General features: G+C 41.8%; 1 protein-coding gene across 11 annotated transcripts in view; it reads right to left on the reverse strand.

The window, feature by feature from the left end:
• myt1b (myelin transcription factor 1b) overlaps positions 1-17,425 on the reverse strand; it is a 138,783-nt gene that overhangs the window by 39,173 nt on the left and 82,185 nt on the right. For 2 of the 11 annotated variants that reach the window (XM_086276059.1, XM_086276058.1), the window contains exon 1: positions 6,147-6,215. The exons of 7 other annotated variants lie outside the window; for them this stretch is intronic. In XM_086276059.1, the coding sequence (XP_086132185.1) occupies positions 6,147-6,171 (25 nt within the window). In that variant the 5' untranslated portion in view covers positions 6,172-6,215. Of the gene's footprint in view, positions 1-2,338; positions 2,636-2,679; positions 2,713-6,146; positions 6,216-17,425 lie in introns of those variants that run through there. 2 more of the 11 variants (XM_086276061.1, XM_086276060.1) reach the window with 2 other exon arrangements.

Raw genomic sequence — 17,425 nt, forward strand, 5'->3', positions numbered from 1 at the left:
GGGGTGGTTTCATGTTACTCTGTTGGTTTCTTTGTGTCAAAGCACAAAAGAAAGGAGAGTTTCCAGATTATGAGGCAGGTGTGAAAAGCAAATTTGTGATTTAAAGATCCTAGCTTGAAGGGCAAATTAAACAGGAAAGGTGACTAAAAGAGGGGCAGTTTGCAAGATGCTACTATCAGTTTAGTGATGGGGATTGGATGGAAAGGCAACAGCACCATGGCAACCAGCTTTTAGGAGGGGGGAGCTCCCCTGAGGGTCACCTTGACCTCTGAGAAAATGACACAAACCGCTGCTTCTAAGACTAAACTGAGCCGCACACCTGAAAATCTGTACCTCTCCGTTTTCCAAACACTTCTCCAAGTTGCGTTCCTCTCTCGAAGAATCTGTGCACTTTTGTCTTGCTTTTTTAATTAATTTTCACTTTTCTTTTTTATTTATTTCCCATTTCAATGCAGGCATGAAATTCATTATTTCCAGCCTTTCAGTTGAAATGCTTCCTCTCTACTGAAAGCCAGGGCCAACCCTGACCTTTGCTTGTATTGCTTAGATTTCTGATAGGCTTTGAATGACAAGGGTGCAATTTGGCCCCAGCTGCTCCTCCAGTGCGTTTATTGCGCTCCCTCCTCCGGCACCTGCTGTCCTCACCATCGCCTATTCAACCCTTCATAAATAGCGAGGTTTCCTCCTATCACAGTAACTACAAACACACACACACACACACACACACACACACACACACACACACACACACACACACACACACACACAGGAGCAGGTCATATCAGAGGCTGCTACACGCAGCTCTATACGCTGCTGTAGCAGCATAAGGCACCAATAACCTAATTCGGTAATCCCCCTCCAAAACTAGGCTACATTTCACTGGAAACGTAAACAGAAGAAAAACAATAGGTGTTTTATCTTTTCTGCCTAGGATGCGTTACATGTGTGGCTCGGTATTTATTCTACATTAAGCCAAACAATAGGCCTGCGGATGCTTTTTCCATGCATTTAAATGAGCTTTAACCAACTCCAGTGGAAGATTGTAAAAACTATTTTAAAGCCGCAGATATTTAAAAGCAGCGGAGACATTCTGCCGTTTAAAGTCCGCGTTTCCAACGGCGAAAACCAGGAAGCAAAGTAACGCCGAAAGCTTTCCTGACGGGCAGCTCAAGTTTCTCCCACTCTCTTCTGAGGTTACTACTGCTACAGTGGAGTGGGGAGAAACTTAAAGAGCGGGTGACATAACACTCTGTGTATCACCATCATCGGCAGCCCCATCTCTTTCCTCCATCTTAGGACGCGGGTGCTTTGACAAGCCGCGAGGCGCACACATCACGCGGCCATCTAAGCAAGGCAAGAAGGTGGGGTGAGCAAGAGAAGGGAGTGGGGGGTGTGAGGGATAAAAAACAAGAAAAAACAACAACAACAGCACAGACGCACGGGCTCGCTTTCTGCACCGTGCCACAGTCCGAAAAGATCCAGTGAAACGTGCCACTCGAGGCTCCCCTCCCCGGCGTCTATTTTCAGTGCGCTTCTGAGGACTTTTTTTTTCATCTGCGCACTACTAAAGGCGGCTGACATTTGAAGAGAGCATCTCTGTTTTTTGCTGCAGAGGATCAAATGGTCAACCCCTCCCTCCATCCTTCCCTTTGCCTTTCTCTCTTTCTCGCAATCACACTCACTCCATCCATCCATCTGTCCACACACAAACACACGCAGGACTCCTGCTGCTCTACCTTTCTAATAATACAAACTCTGCACACATATCTCAATTTACTAGAAAGGGTGGGACGTGGTACAGTAAACGAGCAAATTTATTCCTGGAGACAGGAAGGTGAAACTAGAGGACGGAGCAGAGGATGGAGCATCGTACTGAGTGTGTCTTCTTCAAGCCCCACACTCTGATGATGAACTATTCGACACGGGCAGAGTGGCAGAGAAGTGCACGCATCAACTGAGGTTCCGAGAAAGCGCCATAGTTGGTTTATTCCCACTTATTACACGGCGCCGGTGTAAACACACGCAGCATGGAAGGGGCTAAAATATAGCTTCATCTCCATCCTGAGCGGAAAATACTAATAGCAGCTGACAACGTAAATAAATGGAAAAAAGAAGAAAAAAAATCAGGTCAAACTGTGGGGAGATCGCAGCTGTGGGTAAGTTTTAATCCACACCGGGGAATTAGGAAATATAAAAATGTGACATCAACACTAAACCGGTGCTAAATTGCGCTGTGGGGGGATGCTTTTAAATATCACACAGTCAAAGTCACGCACAAAGGCTGGGTAATTCCAGATGAATCATCACAGATCTAAACACTCAAAACATTTCTGATTACCTGTATCCGATAATATTTCCTCTGTGGTTTCGGCGCCGCGTTCTCGCTCTCTTTTTAGAGTTGCAGGCCAAGTAGTTTTCTTTAAAGAGGCACGATATCCCGAGTAAAAGCTCTATGTGTTTGTTTTTTTCTTGTAAAAAGCAATCGTCTATCCCGTTCTAAACGTCCAGATGTGATAAATAAGAAGAGCGAGCTGAAGGTTGCACCGGCCTCTCTTGCGCAGCGCATCGGCGCACGGCTCCGTATCCGGGCGTTAAGATGTTACTTGTTTGTAAGCAAAAAACATGGCTTCATTTGCCTTTGTCAGCGAGGAGGGGAGAAAAAACGTAATATTGACTTACCTTTCCCTCATGAGCCATTGTACCACCCCCTCCCTCCACCCTTCCCTTCCTCCCTCCATCCATCCCATCCCCTCTCAACTCCCCACCCGCCCCTTTCAACTCCTCCCTCCGCCCTTTGCCATGACATCACGGAAGCTGTAGTAAAACCTCCAGCATCAGATGGGCAGGGCTTGAAGTCCCCTCTTACTACACACTAACTCAATGGGCATATGTGCACACACACACACACACACACACACACACACACACACACACACACACACACCCCTCCCTGACTTTCGTCCTTCCTCTCTCCTAAGCATGTCTCAAGCCAGCGAAACGTACAACTTTAAACCAGATTTGACTCTAACTGCGCGCCATTTCCCACATATGAAAATAAAGTTTCCATTTCCCCAAACATCCCATAAACACCATTATCAGCGTGTAATCGTTGGTGAAGCATCTCTACGCCTCTGGGCTCCAACACAATATTAGACACCAGAATTAGCTCATGTTTTATACATTTCACCCGCTGACAAGTTCTTGATGTCCCCCAAAAGCATTACTGTAATCCTTCACCACCCCCAACGCACCCCGGAAAGTGGTACCGTCCAATAATTCATTCAGGGGGACTTTTTTTTTTTTTTTTTTTTTTTTTTAGTCGAGGACCGTGAATTGATGTAGTAGCAGAGTCTGGATATGCGCGCAGCGCTGACAGCATCTGATAACTCCTCCGTATGGGAAGAAGGGGGTGGGGGTTAACGACATATAGGCAAAGAGGGAGATTATATGTCTCCCCCGAGCATAAAAAATATTTATGCTCAGGGGAGGCGACGAAAGGACTGAAGTGTGATATCGGTTTGAATAAAAAGAGAAGCAGGAGTTTACTAAGACAACTAATCACTCTCACTTCCTGATCTGCTCATCGTTTTTAGGCTGACCGCCGCAGCTCCGAACAACAAACAGCCGGTCTTAACAGAGCAACTTGGAGTCACTCCCAAATGTTGCTCACATCATGCTTTTTGCTTTGCCGTTTTGAAACCATTAGTGGAAATGACAACCATTCATTACAAGCCATTTGAGAATAGTCCCCACAAATGCCATCCTTTATCTGCTGTCTCCACGCCGCGCACGTAGGGAATATTCAAAAAGCCCAACCTTCAGCTTTCAGAAATTCTATTAAATTCTTATCTCTTTGCAGCAGGCTCTTTTTGTGAAATCCCATTGTTATGCATTGGAGCTGAAATCAATCACCGGCCGTGCACGCCGCCATCAGTATGATTTCAGACAGTGGTGTGCAGAAAGAGACACGCAGAGAGAGAGAATGGATTCACAACAACGCCATCGACAACCCAATAAACAAAAGAGAGGGGGGATAGGAAATATCCCGGGCCATGATCCAGCACAGGGTGGACCGGTGTCGCAAAGTTGAGGCCTGTAGGTCAGGTGTGAACTAGAGACACACGGAGGTTTTCTGGCGGTAAAAGAGAAGAGAGAAAAGGCCTCAAATCTCAAATCACAATCGCTCGCTGCTATCAGCACTGCGGACAGCTCCAAAGTGCTGCTCCAGAGATTCTGTGCGTGTTCAGAACCGTGGACAGCTCTGGCAAACAATATCTACTACAGCTCATTGTTGAGGCAACAAAAGCGTTTGTCTGCCCACTGTTGACACTAACTATCTGCCATCAGCTAACTTTAATGGCATCAAACAAAGGTTCTATTTTTAAAATGATAATATTTCACCTTTAAAATAGGCAATATTTGCTCCATTTGTCCCAATCATTGATAACGTTGCTTCAAACTTGTCAGTTTTTCATATTTTATTTTAAAAGGTAAATCTTATGGTTTCAAGTAAAATCATTTTACACTAATAATATGAATGCTTACATGTAAACTTCAATACTGTTGAACACACTGTCACAAGAGTACCAAGTGGGTGGGTTTTTGTTGTTGTTGTTTTTTTACTGTTGTGGCTTTTATTTTGAAGGATAAAACTTGAACCATATTTGCCTTCGTTATAAACTAATACAGACAAAACGGAATGCCAAATCTATGAAAAATGAATATCCAAAACTAATGTTTATTCCATTTAAAGGTCTAAAAACTTTATCATATCACCACTGCATTTTATTTATTTTTTGAACGGAAACATTGACAAAATAAAGTACAATCATTTCATCCTTAATATAAACTGAAATAAACAAAGCAGAATGCAGCTTTTATAAGTCCAAGCTCTGAAAATTAAACTGTCTTTAATTTAAATATCTAATGACTCGTATTTATAGTCGATCTATTTACGTTTTTACTTTGAAAACATATATAAATATATATAAAACTATTTTCCATACTCACCCCAAACTGCCCCCCCCCCCCCCCCCCCCCCGTAAATAAATAAATAAATAAATAAATAAATACATAAATAAATATCACTTTCGTGAATGGACAGATCTAAACCTATTTAATGTATACGTTTGAAAACTTTACAATATCAAGTCATTCACTTGTTCTTGCCTTTTATTTTGAAGGGTAAGACACGGGTAAACTCACTTCATTCGGAAAGAAAAAGTAAAATACACCGTGTCACTTTGTATAAGCCTATGTTGGCACAGTTTAACATTTGTAATCGGTCGCCCCTTGTGGCTATTATTTTGAAGAAATAAAAACTGAAAACAAAAACTTTCTTCTGAAGGCTGAGTGTGAGTAATCGAGCAGCCGGTGCACGAGCTGGGAAAACTTGTTCCTCTGTTGTTCTAAAGTCTGTCTGCAGATGCAGATGGCAGAGGCCTGCAGCACTATAGCTCTTGTATGGTGGCTATATTGTGCGGAGTGCAGGCAGCCAGTATAAATATTACATGGGGGCAGCAGCTGAGTGAGCGCTTAGGATGGGACCGGGGGAGGCCCCTATAGTCCCTCGACAGATGGAACAAGCCGACAGACTAAACACACACACACACACACACACACACACACACACACACACACACACACTCCGAGAGAGAGAAAGAAAAAAAACTTTTTAATAAGCCCGCAGCTTTGGCAGTGTCCCCATGGTACCGGGGCCACACGGTCCCCCAGGGACCGACTGTCCTTTGTCTGGCCAGTTTTTATCCGAAGAGGCTGGAGTTTATCTCTGCTGTGTACTCAGAACTCAAGTTTACATTTCTTAAGTTTATTTCGAAATGCTTGCATGCGATGAGTTTGCCCCGCGGAGATGTTTTGAAGTTACAACTGGTGTAACCAGACAGAGCTGTAAGCGTCTTTTAATTCAGTACAGCGATGGTCACAATGTCTCTAAAGGGATTTCTTGGACGCTAACAGAGCTGCTGCAACTTTTTAAAACAAAGTTCCGGCGTGTGTCTGTTGACTGTCTGCTTATATCTGCGTCAGCACAATGATTCTAAAGAGAGATGGAGATGCCGAGACACAAAGTTTAAACACTAAGTTTCAAAGTTGCTCCTCTACAGTTTAAAAAAGTGAGCGATACGAACCTAGAAAAGTGCGGCACAGCTTCATCTCTGCGGTGCTCCTTCTCTCGGTCCCTCTGAAAAGTCCCGCAGCGGCCGTCAAGTGCTGCTGGCAAGTTTACTTCAGCCTAACAAAGTTGCTCAAACTTTACTTCAACTTACCGACGGAGTGACGAGGGGCGGTGACAGACCACTGACCGACACGCGCGGGAGCCAATAGGAAGGAAGGCTGCCCTCCTGCTGCCAAGAGCTGGAGCCTATCCCGCCCCTTCAGTGTCAGCTTTCAACAACAATAGCCCGAACAACAGCAACAAAGAGCATCTGCTGCGCCGGGCAACTTCTCACACTCACGCTCCCCCAGCGATCTGACTGAATGCACATAAACTCTCATCTGCTTCATTTACATCAACCTGCACATGCTGCTGCACTGAAAACTTCCACAGACATCAAACATAGATTCAAACGTGTTGCACAAAGAGCTTCGCGGGATTAGATCACAAATATCTCACAAGTCCACCACAAACTCGTGGACAACTGCATGGACACGTAATGAAGTAGAACCGAGCTGCAGAATGATGAATCTAGCTGTAAACAAACATGGAATTAAAGCAAGGTATATTTTTCTACATTCTGCTTATGTTAGCAACATCTCTTTTCTTTTCTCTACTTTTTTTTAAAACATGATTGGTCAGTTTCCACCAGCCTCCCTCATCACGTGTGACCAAATGTACCAGATGTACAGCTAATTTAGGGAAGTTAGAGGAGCATTTTCACTGGAACTTCAGGCCTATTCAGAGCGTCTGTGTCTGGGACAGACAGACAGTTCCTCCCTCCCAATAGCAGATGGTCTGCCAGATAATGAGCTCTCCCATTGCTTGCTCCCATTACCCCCATCCCCATCTCTCCAAGATGTAATGGGGGGTAAAGCAACCTCAACACATTCTACAGCCTTTTCATGTACATTTAATGTTCTGATTGCTTATTGCTATTGTTTGTTGAAGAGAGTTGCACATTGCCAAACAATATCCTCTCCTTTCTTGGAGGCGTGTGCTTGTCTACACTTTGAAATTTGTAGTGTTAATGTAAAACCAGATTCGGTTTAGCCTCCCTTTTTGCTCAATTGAAGTGAATTAAACTAAATTTCATTATCCTTAACCAGAGTATAAGCTTCGCTAGCAAATAACTATATGTTACTAGAGTAAGCTAAAAGACAAACTCAAGCAAAACCAAAAAAACCCCATATTTGCTTGATTCACTTCTAAACTTGAATGGTCACAATAAATAAACTAAACTACACTGAATTCAACTTTCCCTTTCTGTGTAAGCACAGTAGATGTAAGTGACTAAACCAAGCTAAGCTACCTGTATACATTATTAGAAGAATCAATGCTGCTAAATTAAACAAAAATAAAAAGAACTTGGATGACTTGGAAAAACTTTTAAAATCCCCCCAAACTAAACTAAGCTGTGACAGCACAGTAAATTAACACAGTCGGACTACAGTCAAATTTCCAGTCTTCATCATAAAAAAGGAATTATTAGAACAAGTCAATAATTGTTTCACCAAGCTGGAAAATAGAAAATGAAAGACAGAATGAAAGAAAACAAAACTAAATTCACAAAGCTCGCTCCTAGCCCGTTTGTACTGTAACAAATGTAACAAATCTGCACGAAATGCATTCCTCTTGACCCAAAGAAAAATCCCTTAACTTGCTTCATAAAGCCTGAATTTTCAACACTGAAGACTAAAGATATTCAAATAAAACGTAACTGAATTAGAAAACAAACAGACAAATCTGAACAGCTGACAACAACTGTGTATGCTAAACTCAACTCAACTTGTGTCAACCAAAACTAAACTCCAACAGATTAAATTAAATGAAGCTAAACTAAACCTAACTGAAACAGCTGCTGCAAATGCCCTTAAACAGACTGTTGGAGGCTTGTTTAAATGGGGTTGCAGAGGGACTGTAACCTGTTCCAGCTGACATAAGGTAAAAGGTGTGGTACAAGCTCTACATGCTGCCACGGGGCTTAAACTAAACTAAACTAAACTAAACTAAACTAAACTAAACTAAACTAAACTAAACTAAACTAAACTAAACTAAACTAAACTAAACTAAAGTGCTTACTTAAAAATTACTTAAAACTAAGAAGTCCAACTAGATCAAATAAAACAAAATCAACTTAATCCGCTTATTTGAGCCCAAACTCTGATTACTGAACTAAACATTGAATGAAATGAAACTAACTAGATGAATTTTAGTTTTAGCCGTGCGCATCTGAGCTAAACTTACTTGAATGTGCACAGAAGTGTGGTTCTAAATGCTGTCAACAAATATCTGACCGACACAGCCTTTAACTGAAGCGTAGTTTTCGTGTTTATTCTTATCATCGAGTGAACAACAAAGCTAACCATATCTAAACATTAAACTGAAACTAATGCTCCTAAAAAACTGGATGTGGTTTTCTAGTTTACACATCTGCTCTCCACATCCCTTCACTCTCCATCTCTTTGCTTTTATGGCTCCAAAAAACGAGAGAAACACATCTATAATGAATTCACTGCTTATTAAAGTGGCTTTTGGTGTGCGTGGACAAAGAACGTGTCGCCGTTAAGGAGGACTGCTGGGTCTCCACTAATGCCTCTGCAAGTTTTTTTTATCTGGCCATGCCAGACAGCCTCTTGTATTCTTCCTAAGCACGGTGCTCTCATTAGCCCATTAACTTCACTATTCACCCCCCTTCACCCTTCTGTTCCACTACCCAGATAGGACTAAACATGCACATACACACTCACGTACACACACACACACACACACACACACACACACACTACACATTCACAGGCATATGCAAACGCACGCAAATGAATGTGAACACTCCTCCCCACACCATACCACCCCACCCCCAACCCTCTCTCCTCTCATTCTCTGCTCTGTATAACAAGCAGCTGAACTCTGACATAGCCTCCAGCTGTCCTAGAGACACCAGTGACAATAAAGTTTAAACAAATACACGCAGAAACACACACAGGGACGAGCAGGAAACAGAACATTGTTGAGAAAATGACTCCCGTGAGTTAATTAATGGAAATTTCACTCCATCTTCATCATCATCGTTATTCAAAAGTCCTCTTAAATGTTCACTCCTACGCTTTCATTATCATTATTCAGCATCTCTATTTGGAACAACTTTGGGCTGCGCTGGTGGAAAGACGTAAGAGTCAGTGCTCCACCGGAAGGGAAAAAGTTTTTCTCTTTGATAAACGAGCAAATTTGTGTTTGAAGTAACAAATGATGTGAACGATGTGAATAATTTGTTAAGCAAAATAAAGAGCTTTATTTCTTTTTTTTAAAAATAGCAACTAGACGCACGCTCATTTTGACACAGAAACACATCCTGGTTTCGTGCACAGATGGACACCAGAGTCCACTCTTGTGACAACAATCAGATTCATAACATGATGACTTTATTTTCCTACATGCCCCCTCCCTCCAACCCCTCTCTTACTGTCATACCCCCAACCTTGCTTCTTCTTTCTCTCCAACATGCATGCATCTTTATCATACCCATATCTGTCAGCTTTCATTAGATACAGATAAGCCAAGGTGCTTGGATTTCTGAGAAATCCATGATTTTAAATGTCCACCCAGCAGTGTTTTGCTAAAGGACAGCTTCACTTTTTTCAGGCTGGTCTAAAATAATAACACACCCATACTGAAATATCTTCTGATAGACATGACTTCAAATTTTTTAATGAAATAAGAAGGCTGCAAATAATGAGTATTTGCATTGTTAATTAATCAGCAGATTAACTAAATAAAATCATCCAGTCAGATCTCTTCTGCTGCTTGTAGGAAAGCAAAGATTTGCTATCTTTCAGCTAAAACCATACCCCCCCCCCCCCCCCCCCAAAAAAAAAAAAAAAAAAAAAGCACTGAGAGAAAGGGTTAAGATGATGTTTGTCATGGAGAAGATCACAGAAGGACTTTATCTGAAAACAGAATTGCTGATGGAGAGATGGGCACTACATGTACAGGCTGTGCAGGAACTCCACATCTAAGATGTAAAGACCCCCACTTTGTTTTGTTAAATGTTAAACGGACTGAGGGAAAATAAAGTAGAAATCCAAGGTGATGTCTTTGAAAGCAGGGTTTTGGTATTCTTCACAGCTTTTGAAGACTGAACTATAGATCAATCAAAATAGTAAATATGTTTTGATTTCCCTTAATAGTTTCAGGTCTGCTTTAAGTAGTTTCCTTTTTGTGTTTCCCCATTATTTGTTCCTGCTGAGCAAAAGAAAAGCTGATACAAACAGAGAGCCATGTTACTTTTGCCTAAACTATCTCATGTATTTTTGGTGACATGAGGACTATGTCCAACATCACTTACAATGGAAGTGCGTATCATGACAGCTAAGCCTTAGCAATTCAGCTGGTGGATAAAATCAAATCATAGTTGCCATTAGACTAGCATATAGTGTAAAATCTTATAGACGTTAGACTGCTTCTGAATTTCCTTGTTTTTATGTATTGTGGATATGTGACAAAGTGATATAGATGCACAAACAGTCTTAAAATGTTCACATTTTGAAACAGAGTTGGCATTCCCATGGTTCTCAGGTGTAAGCAAGTAAAGTTTATTTATGTCACAGACAAAGATTTAGAAAGCGCTGTACACAAAAAGAGTAAAATAAAAAGACCATTATGTGCCATAATAGCCCATGATAAGATACAAGTCACAATATAATAAACTACATAAAGATATGCTGCTAATTCCCAGCTCCATACATTTATTTTTTTAACACTGTTTAGGTAACTTTGAATGAGCCATAGTTCGGAACAATCCTTATTGCAGGCTTTCAGTTCAACCTCTGACTGGAACACTGTACCCCTCTCTGTAATCCACCTTACCTCTGATTGGCTGTCCCTCCTAATCGGAACATGTCAATAGCAGGTGGATGTAGACCACACACACATCATACAGATCCAAGAGTAAAGACTTCCTGAAGACTGGATGTAGAGAGCCGTCTGAAACCTGAACATCTGTTACTTGTACGTACACTGACCTCATTATCTGAGAAACTGATGATATTTTATAAAGGAAATCCTGAGGAGAAACACTGAGGAGAAGGAGTCAAAGTGCTCCCTGATTTCTTAAGTCTTGTGGCTGGTTGAAACCACAAGCATAGTTAAGTTCACTGTCGTGCTCGAAGCTTAACGGGTAAGTTTCAAGCATGGGTAAGCCAAGTGTTAGTGAGCATATCACAGATACATCTATATCTGTGTATATGCTCATTGACATTTACCATTTTTATTTTTTATTGTTTTAAACAAGACCTAATACAAAAAAATGATGCAGAGTGGCCCTCATTTGTGAAATGCAGCGCTGCAAATTGGAAACAACGTCAATTCAAATACTGTGTATGAATAACCATACATTTACATCACTGTTTCCTTTCATCCATCCATCTGCTTATCCAATCCACAACAATCTGTAAGAGGTCAGATGTTTGACATAGAATGACATATCTATATCAGACGTTTTGTGAGCTCTAGATGATAGCAAGTGACATCGATTTTAATCTACACCTCGAATGTGCACTTAGCTCTAAAACTGTGAACCAACTCTCTACCATAATCAACTCATATGCAGTCAAAATATATGCTGTTGTAGCATGATGAAGACACAAGCTGCCTGTAGCTCTTCATTACTCACAGATTCCCCTTCTCCTTCCTCTGTCTTTTGTGGGAGTTATGAATTTGTAACAGGCGTGCACACACATACACTCAGAGTGAAAGGAAAAGGCCAAGAGACAGACAAAGTTGGGTCTGGATGCCACTTCTGATGACCGTCATCTCTAGAGACCCCTCCCCTGCGTACCCAACCCCATCCGCAGCCTGAGCCTCCCCATGGGGTGGGTGGGAGTGGTGGGCAGCTCTGCCAAAATGCATCACGTCGTTCAGCTCCTCTGCGTCGTCTGCTCCTCTGTCTGTCCTCTGTACCGCTCTGTCACGTTGCCTGTCACTTACACAAATCTACACTGCAGGACTTTTTCTCTCTTTCTCTGACTTGAATATGAATATCTTAAAGTGAGCTTGAGCCACAATGCAGCATCGGAGTTGTAAATAAGCCCTCCTCTTCCACCCCCCTCCTTGTCAATCCAGTGGTACAGACTAGCATCCTAGCACACTCCCCCCCCCCCCCCCCCCCCCCCCCCTGCGTCCTACACTCTGTGCCCCCGCTGAGGTCACCCGCCTGACCTCTTGTCACCCTCCAAGTCGATAAGTCAAATTCTTCCAGGCCTCTCCAGGCTGATTTCTTCACTTCTCTTTCTCCATCTGGAGTCACCGCACCTTCTCTCCACACTTGACCCCTCCCATCCTTTCATCCTCTCTCTACTCATGTCGACAACTGCTTCCATCTCCTCTTTTTCTCTCTCCAGCTTTCCATCTTTCCCTCCCTGTCTTTTAGCCCTCTCCACGTACAGTTTCTCACCCCCTCTCAGACCGGGCAGCAGCAGCGGCAGCAGGCTTGGCAAATATGCAGCCCGAGCAGCGGTAAATACAGGCAGCACTTCAAAAACAAGGCCTGATTACAATGACAAAGGCTGCCACACTTTAGGGAGGAGCTTGGAGCAATTTGGAGGCTGTGGGGGCCATTGAGCGAGTGGCATACTTAATGGGCTTTGTGTGCCAGAAGAAAAGGGTCTGAGCTTCTGGGCCCAGCTGTCACTACGGAAAATATCAGACTGACACAGCACCCAACGCTCTTTGGCTTGCTCTCTTTTCTTCTTTCACCCCCTCCTTCTCCCTCCCACTCCCTCTTTTCCCCTCTCCACTCTTTTTTCTCTAGTTAGTGAACACAAAAAAGTGAAAGCTGCTAGAGAGAAAGAAAAAAACTAATTGAGAACTCCCTTTCTTGATCTCTGTCTCACACATAAGGAATAAAAAGAAAGCATGCAACCATGGTCTCTCTCTCTCTCTCTCTCTCTCTCTCTCACACACACACACACACACACACACACACACACACACACACACACACACACACACACACACACACACACACACACACATAATGCACAGTAGGCTGACTCTGCAGCAATTATTTAAACCCTAAACCCAGAGGGATAAATTACATTATTACATTTCACTACTTAATTACGTGTGTGGATAGTTACTAAGTGTTAGCCATCATGCATGCATAATTCAGTTCAGTATAGTTACTTTGCTTCATAAAGCACCCCTTTCATTACCAAATGTATGGCAGGAGAACACCAAGTGAACACATATGTGGTGCATATTTACGTGAGAAAAAGGAAAATACAAGTATGCATTAGTGTAAGGCCTCGCAAGGCAATAGTAAGTCCTAACATTTAGTGTATTTCCAGCACAGCCAAACACCAGTTTATTTTATGGAAATGATTTTTCTCCAGTGATAATGGGCTTGGCTCAAAAACAAAGACTTGAGAGATCCTCTGAAGCAGCTCTCTGGTTATGCTGTCTGAATCCTTACACACAAAAAAAGCTCACACTCCAGATCCAACTGTATTACACCAGCTCTGTGACTTATGGCACTATAACACTGAGCATAATACGCACACCCACACACATACACAGCCGAGCTTGCGCGCCAGCGAGCAAAGCAAAGCGTGCACTGGAGGCAAAACAGGCACAACAAACACTTGCGCATGGTTGCACGGCGCTACATTATTGAAACACAGCACAAAGCCAGAGTTGGATGTTGTTTCACCTAATCTCTTTGATACCACTGTGGTGCTGCTAAGCTCCAGAAAATCAGCTTAGCAGATGTCCTAAAGTGTAGGTGGCTTGTTTCATGAGGCAAGAGAAGAAAATGCTACAAGAAGAAGACGAAGAAGAAGAAGAAAAAGAGACAGAGGGAGGGCGGGGGAAGGACCACAGATTTAGAACCTGGCCCTGACAAGTTCAACTCAATCCCCCTTTTTACTTCTGTCTGCCAGGCACAGTTGTTCCAGCAAAGTAGAAGGAGTGTTTTTTCTCTCTCAATTCTCCCATCACTCCATCCTCACTTCCTCCCCCAAATCACTCACTTTGGAGCCTTCTTTCTGCTGCTATTTTTCCAAGCCAAAGAAGCTGTCTTACTTCTGATAATGACCCCGATAATGACAGTAATGAGGCTTTTTTCCCTCAAAAGGTTGCACGTGCTGCTCTGCCTTGAAGCCTTAACCTGTGCTCAGATGTCAGCTGATTACAGTTGCAAACTGCACACACACACACACACACACACACACACACACACACACACACACACACACACACACACAGACTGGTGAATGCATTATCAGCACAAGTGAGACATCTGTATGCAAATGTCATTATGCTGGTGGGGAGGAGAATGGGACAGGGCCGATTGTGAGTGAAGCTATGATAGTGAAGGAGGGAGGGAAGAAGGTCAGGTCTAAAGAAGTGTGTGTCAAGAGTTAGTATATACACTATATGTATACATAAATGGTAGCCATAGTAACCAACTAGCCCTAGCTAAATTCAAGATGGCTCACTGATGCTGTCACCTTTTTCTCCAGCCTCAACTTGTTTTACTTGCACACGTAGCTTATCTGTTCACAGCGATAGAGGAGCAAAGAAAGACCTGTGTTGTAGACGCATCGATGAAACATCTAATCCTTCATTGAGATACTTCACTTCCATGGTGAGATAAAAAATGTTAATGATCCCAGGTGCTGCATAAATTAAATTCATCCCGCTGTAGCGAATAACTGCAAATGTGGACATCTCAGTCGTTTCTAAGAGCTTGTGTGATATGGAGCCAGCACTTCAGTGTCAAGTCATCCTCCTGTTTTAGCAGATTCTACCATGCCCACAGCAGCAAAAGATGCCAAATGGAATGAAGGACATACTGGAAAAGCTACAAATGCTCTAAAGAAATGCTACATGGACATGAAACATTTTACCATGCTAGTTTCAACAAGCACCATAACTTAAACATCCATAATCTGTGTCCTATTACAGCTAAGCAGCAAGCTTCAAGACTGAAAAATGAAGCCAATGCAGATACTTCATTTATTACACGCAGGTTCTAAAAGCAAGTCAGTCCCCGTAGACTCCCACGTTAAAATCTTCAAGTTAACAGCATTTAAAAGCTGCAAGAAAATGGACAGAAGTAGTCTATCACTAACCACTGTGGTTATGGGATGGGCTATCACATGACAAACAATGACAGGGATATGCAGCCCCGAGATTTTAACTTTTGGTAGTAAAGCAATGAAAGTCTCAAAATCTCAAACCTATAAAAAAGACATGGAGATATTCTAAAAAGTTAAAGGCAAAACTGGCCCAGCATCACTCTCAGCAGTTGTAGAAAAGAGGCAATAAAGAATTTTCTTGGGAGGCGAACAGGGAGTCTTTGGTCGGTCTGGGACTACATGAAAAGACACAACCTGCATCCTCAGAAGAAATCTAGCAAGTTCTCCAATATGCTTCAAACAGCCTGCTAAGTACTTTGCAAAACTGTGCGTGAGTGCATGTGTCTTCGGCACCGTGCTGTCAGAAAGGCAAAGGGTAGTCATGCCAAATTGATTTGATTTTGTTTTTTTGTTTTGTTTTTTTCTGTTTACTCCACTTTCTTGGAAGCGATAAATAAAACCTATTGATGGAATTATATTTGAAAGCATCTCCACTTTACTTTTAGTGACTAAAACATTGGCATAGTACTGCATATTGTGTGACTTCCAAAGCTCCCCCTGGTAGTATATTTTGTGGCTGGAAAGAGAAAACAAGAAATTCATAAAACATTACTTTCTGTGATTTTTTCCCAGTCAATTAATTTATAGTCTTTTTAAAAGCATTGCTATTTTTATGTCACATATCTACTCCTACAACTCCTACAGATTGAAAATTCATTTTTAATTTTTGTAAAGAAATAAAACAAAAAAAAAAAGGTTCTTCATCAAATTGTAGTGCAGTACTTCTAGTCTGTGTAAAGCTCAGCACTCTTTGGATAAGTGTTTGACCAGTTGCCATGGAACATGTAAGGCAGAATTACAGTAAGCCAACGACAACTTCACATGATGCTGTTTTCCAACCTCTTGGATGTCTTGGATTTGCCAGGATTCATATTACATCTTCAACAGTAACTGGAAGATTTACACATGAGTAACATTTAAAATTAAAATGCTGGTGTTTTGATGATGGTAGTGGAGAGAGGTATTTAGCACATCAGTCCAAAATCTTTTATTGGCGTTAAGTTAGGCTAAAATAAAATCAGTGTTTGTATTGTCCTTTAATTTGTCTTTCTGAGCGTACGGTCAGAATGAACAGTTACATGCTTTTATTCACCATCGCTGTAATCAGTAAAAAATATGAAATACAAGTAAGAGAGAGAGAGAGAGAGAGAGAGAGAGAGAGAGAGACTATTTGGTGTACATACCAGTATCTTTAAAAGTGACTCACCTTCATGCATGAATATCTATAACAGCCTAATTATAATAATGAGCCATGATGACAGAAAAAAGAGAAATGCATGAAACTGCATTCCAAAAATGGCATATCATAAATATTTAAGACCCCTCCCCCAACACCCACCCACACAAACTCATGAACACACACACACAAACAAAAAGCATGTATGTATTTTATATGTATGTAAACTCTACTCAATATATGTATTAAGTTTTATTACTTTGGGAACAATACTTATTGCTTGTGTTCTTACCAAATGCCTGAAAAAGATATTCACTTCCTTCCTGCAATTTTTAAATTATGATTTTATTTATTAAGGGGGAAAAAAACTCCAAATCTGCCTGATCCTATGTGAATAACTAAGTGCCTCTGTAGTTAAATTAAAATGTACTGTGATTAACCATACTCTTTTGGAAAGGTAAATTTTGGAAAGGTCAGTTTCTCACAAGCAACACCCAAACCTGATTACTGACAGACCTACTGAATCAAGAAATGAGTTAAATAAAACTTGTCTGACAAAGTGAAGTAGGCTAAAAAAAAAATCTCAAAATGCAACACATCATGACACAATGCAAAAAAAACCAGATGAGAAACTGTCAAGTTTGATGAGTGAGGGCCCGATATGCAGACGCAGAGAGACAGGTTGAGGCCAAACAAAAGGCGAGTCATTTATCTAAGCTGATGTGAAGAGAATATGGCAAAAGACAAAGACAAATGAAAAACAAAGTTCAAGAGAGAAAACTCACAGGACATGGAGAAGTGGAACAGAATAACACTGGGCAAAGACAGAAGACAGCAAGTATAAATACACAGAAGGTTTATTGGGGCAGAGAGGAAAGA

The sequence above is a fragment of the Aulonocara sp. 'chitande type north' Nkhata Bay genome, linkage group LG20 (genome assembly GCF_057382095.1).
Source record: "Aulonocara sp. 'chitande type north' Nkhata Bay isolate Kocher_YH1m ecotype deep benthic linkage group LG20, A_spYH_male_GT1.1, whole genome shotgun sequence".
NCBI lineage: Eukaryota > Metazoa > Chordata > Actinopteri > Cichliformes > Cichlidae > Aulonocara > Aulonocara sp. 'chitande type north' Nkhata Bay.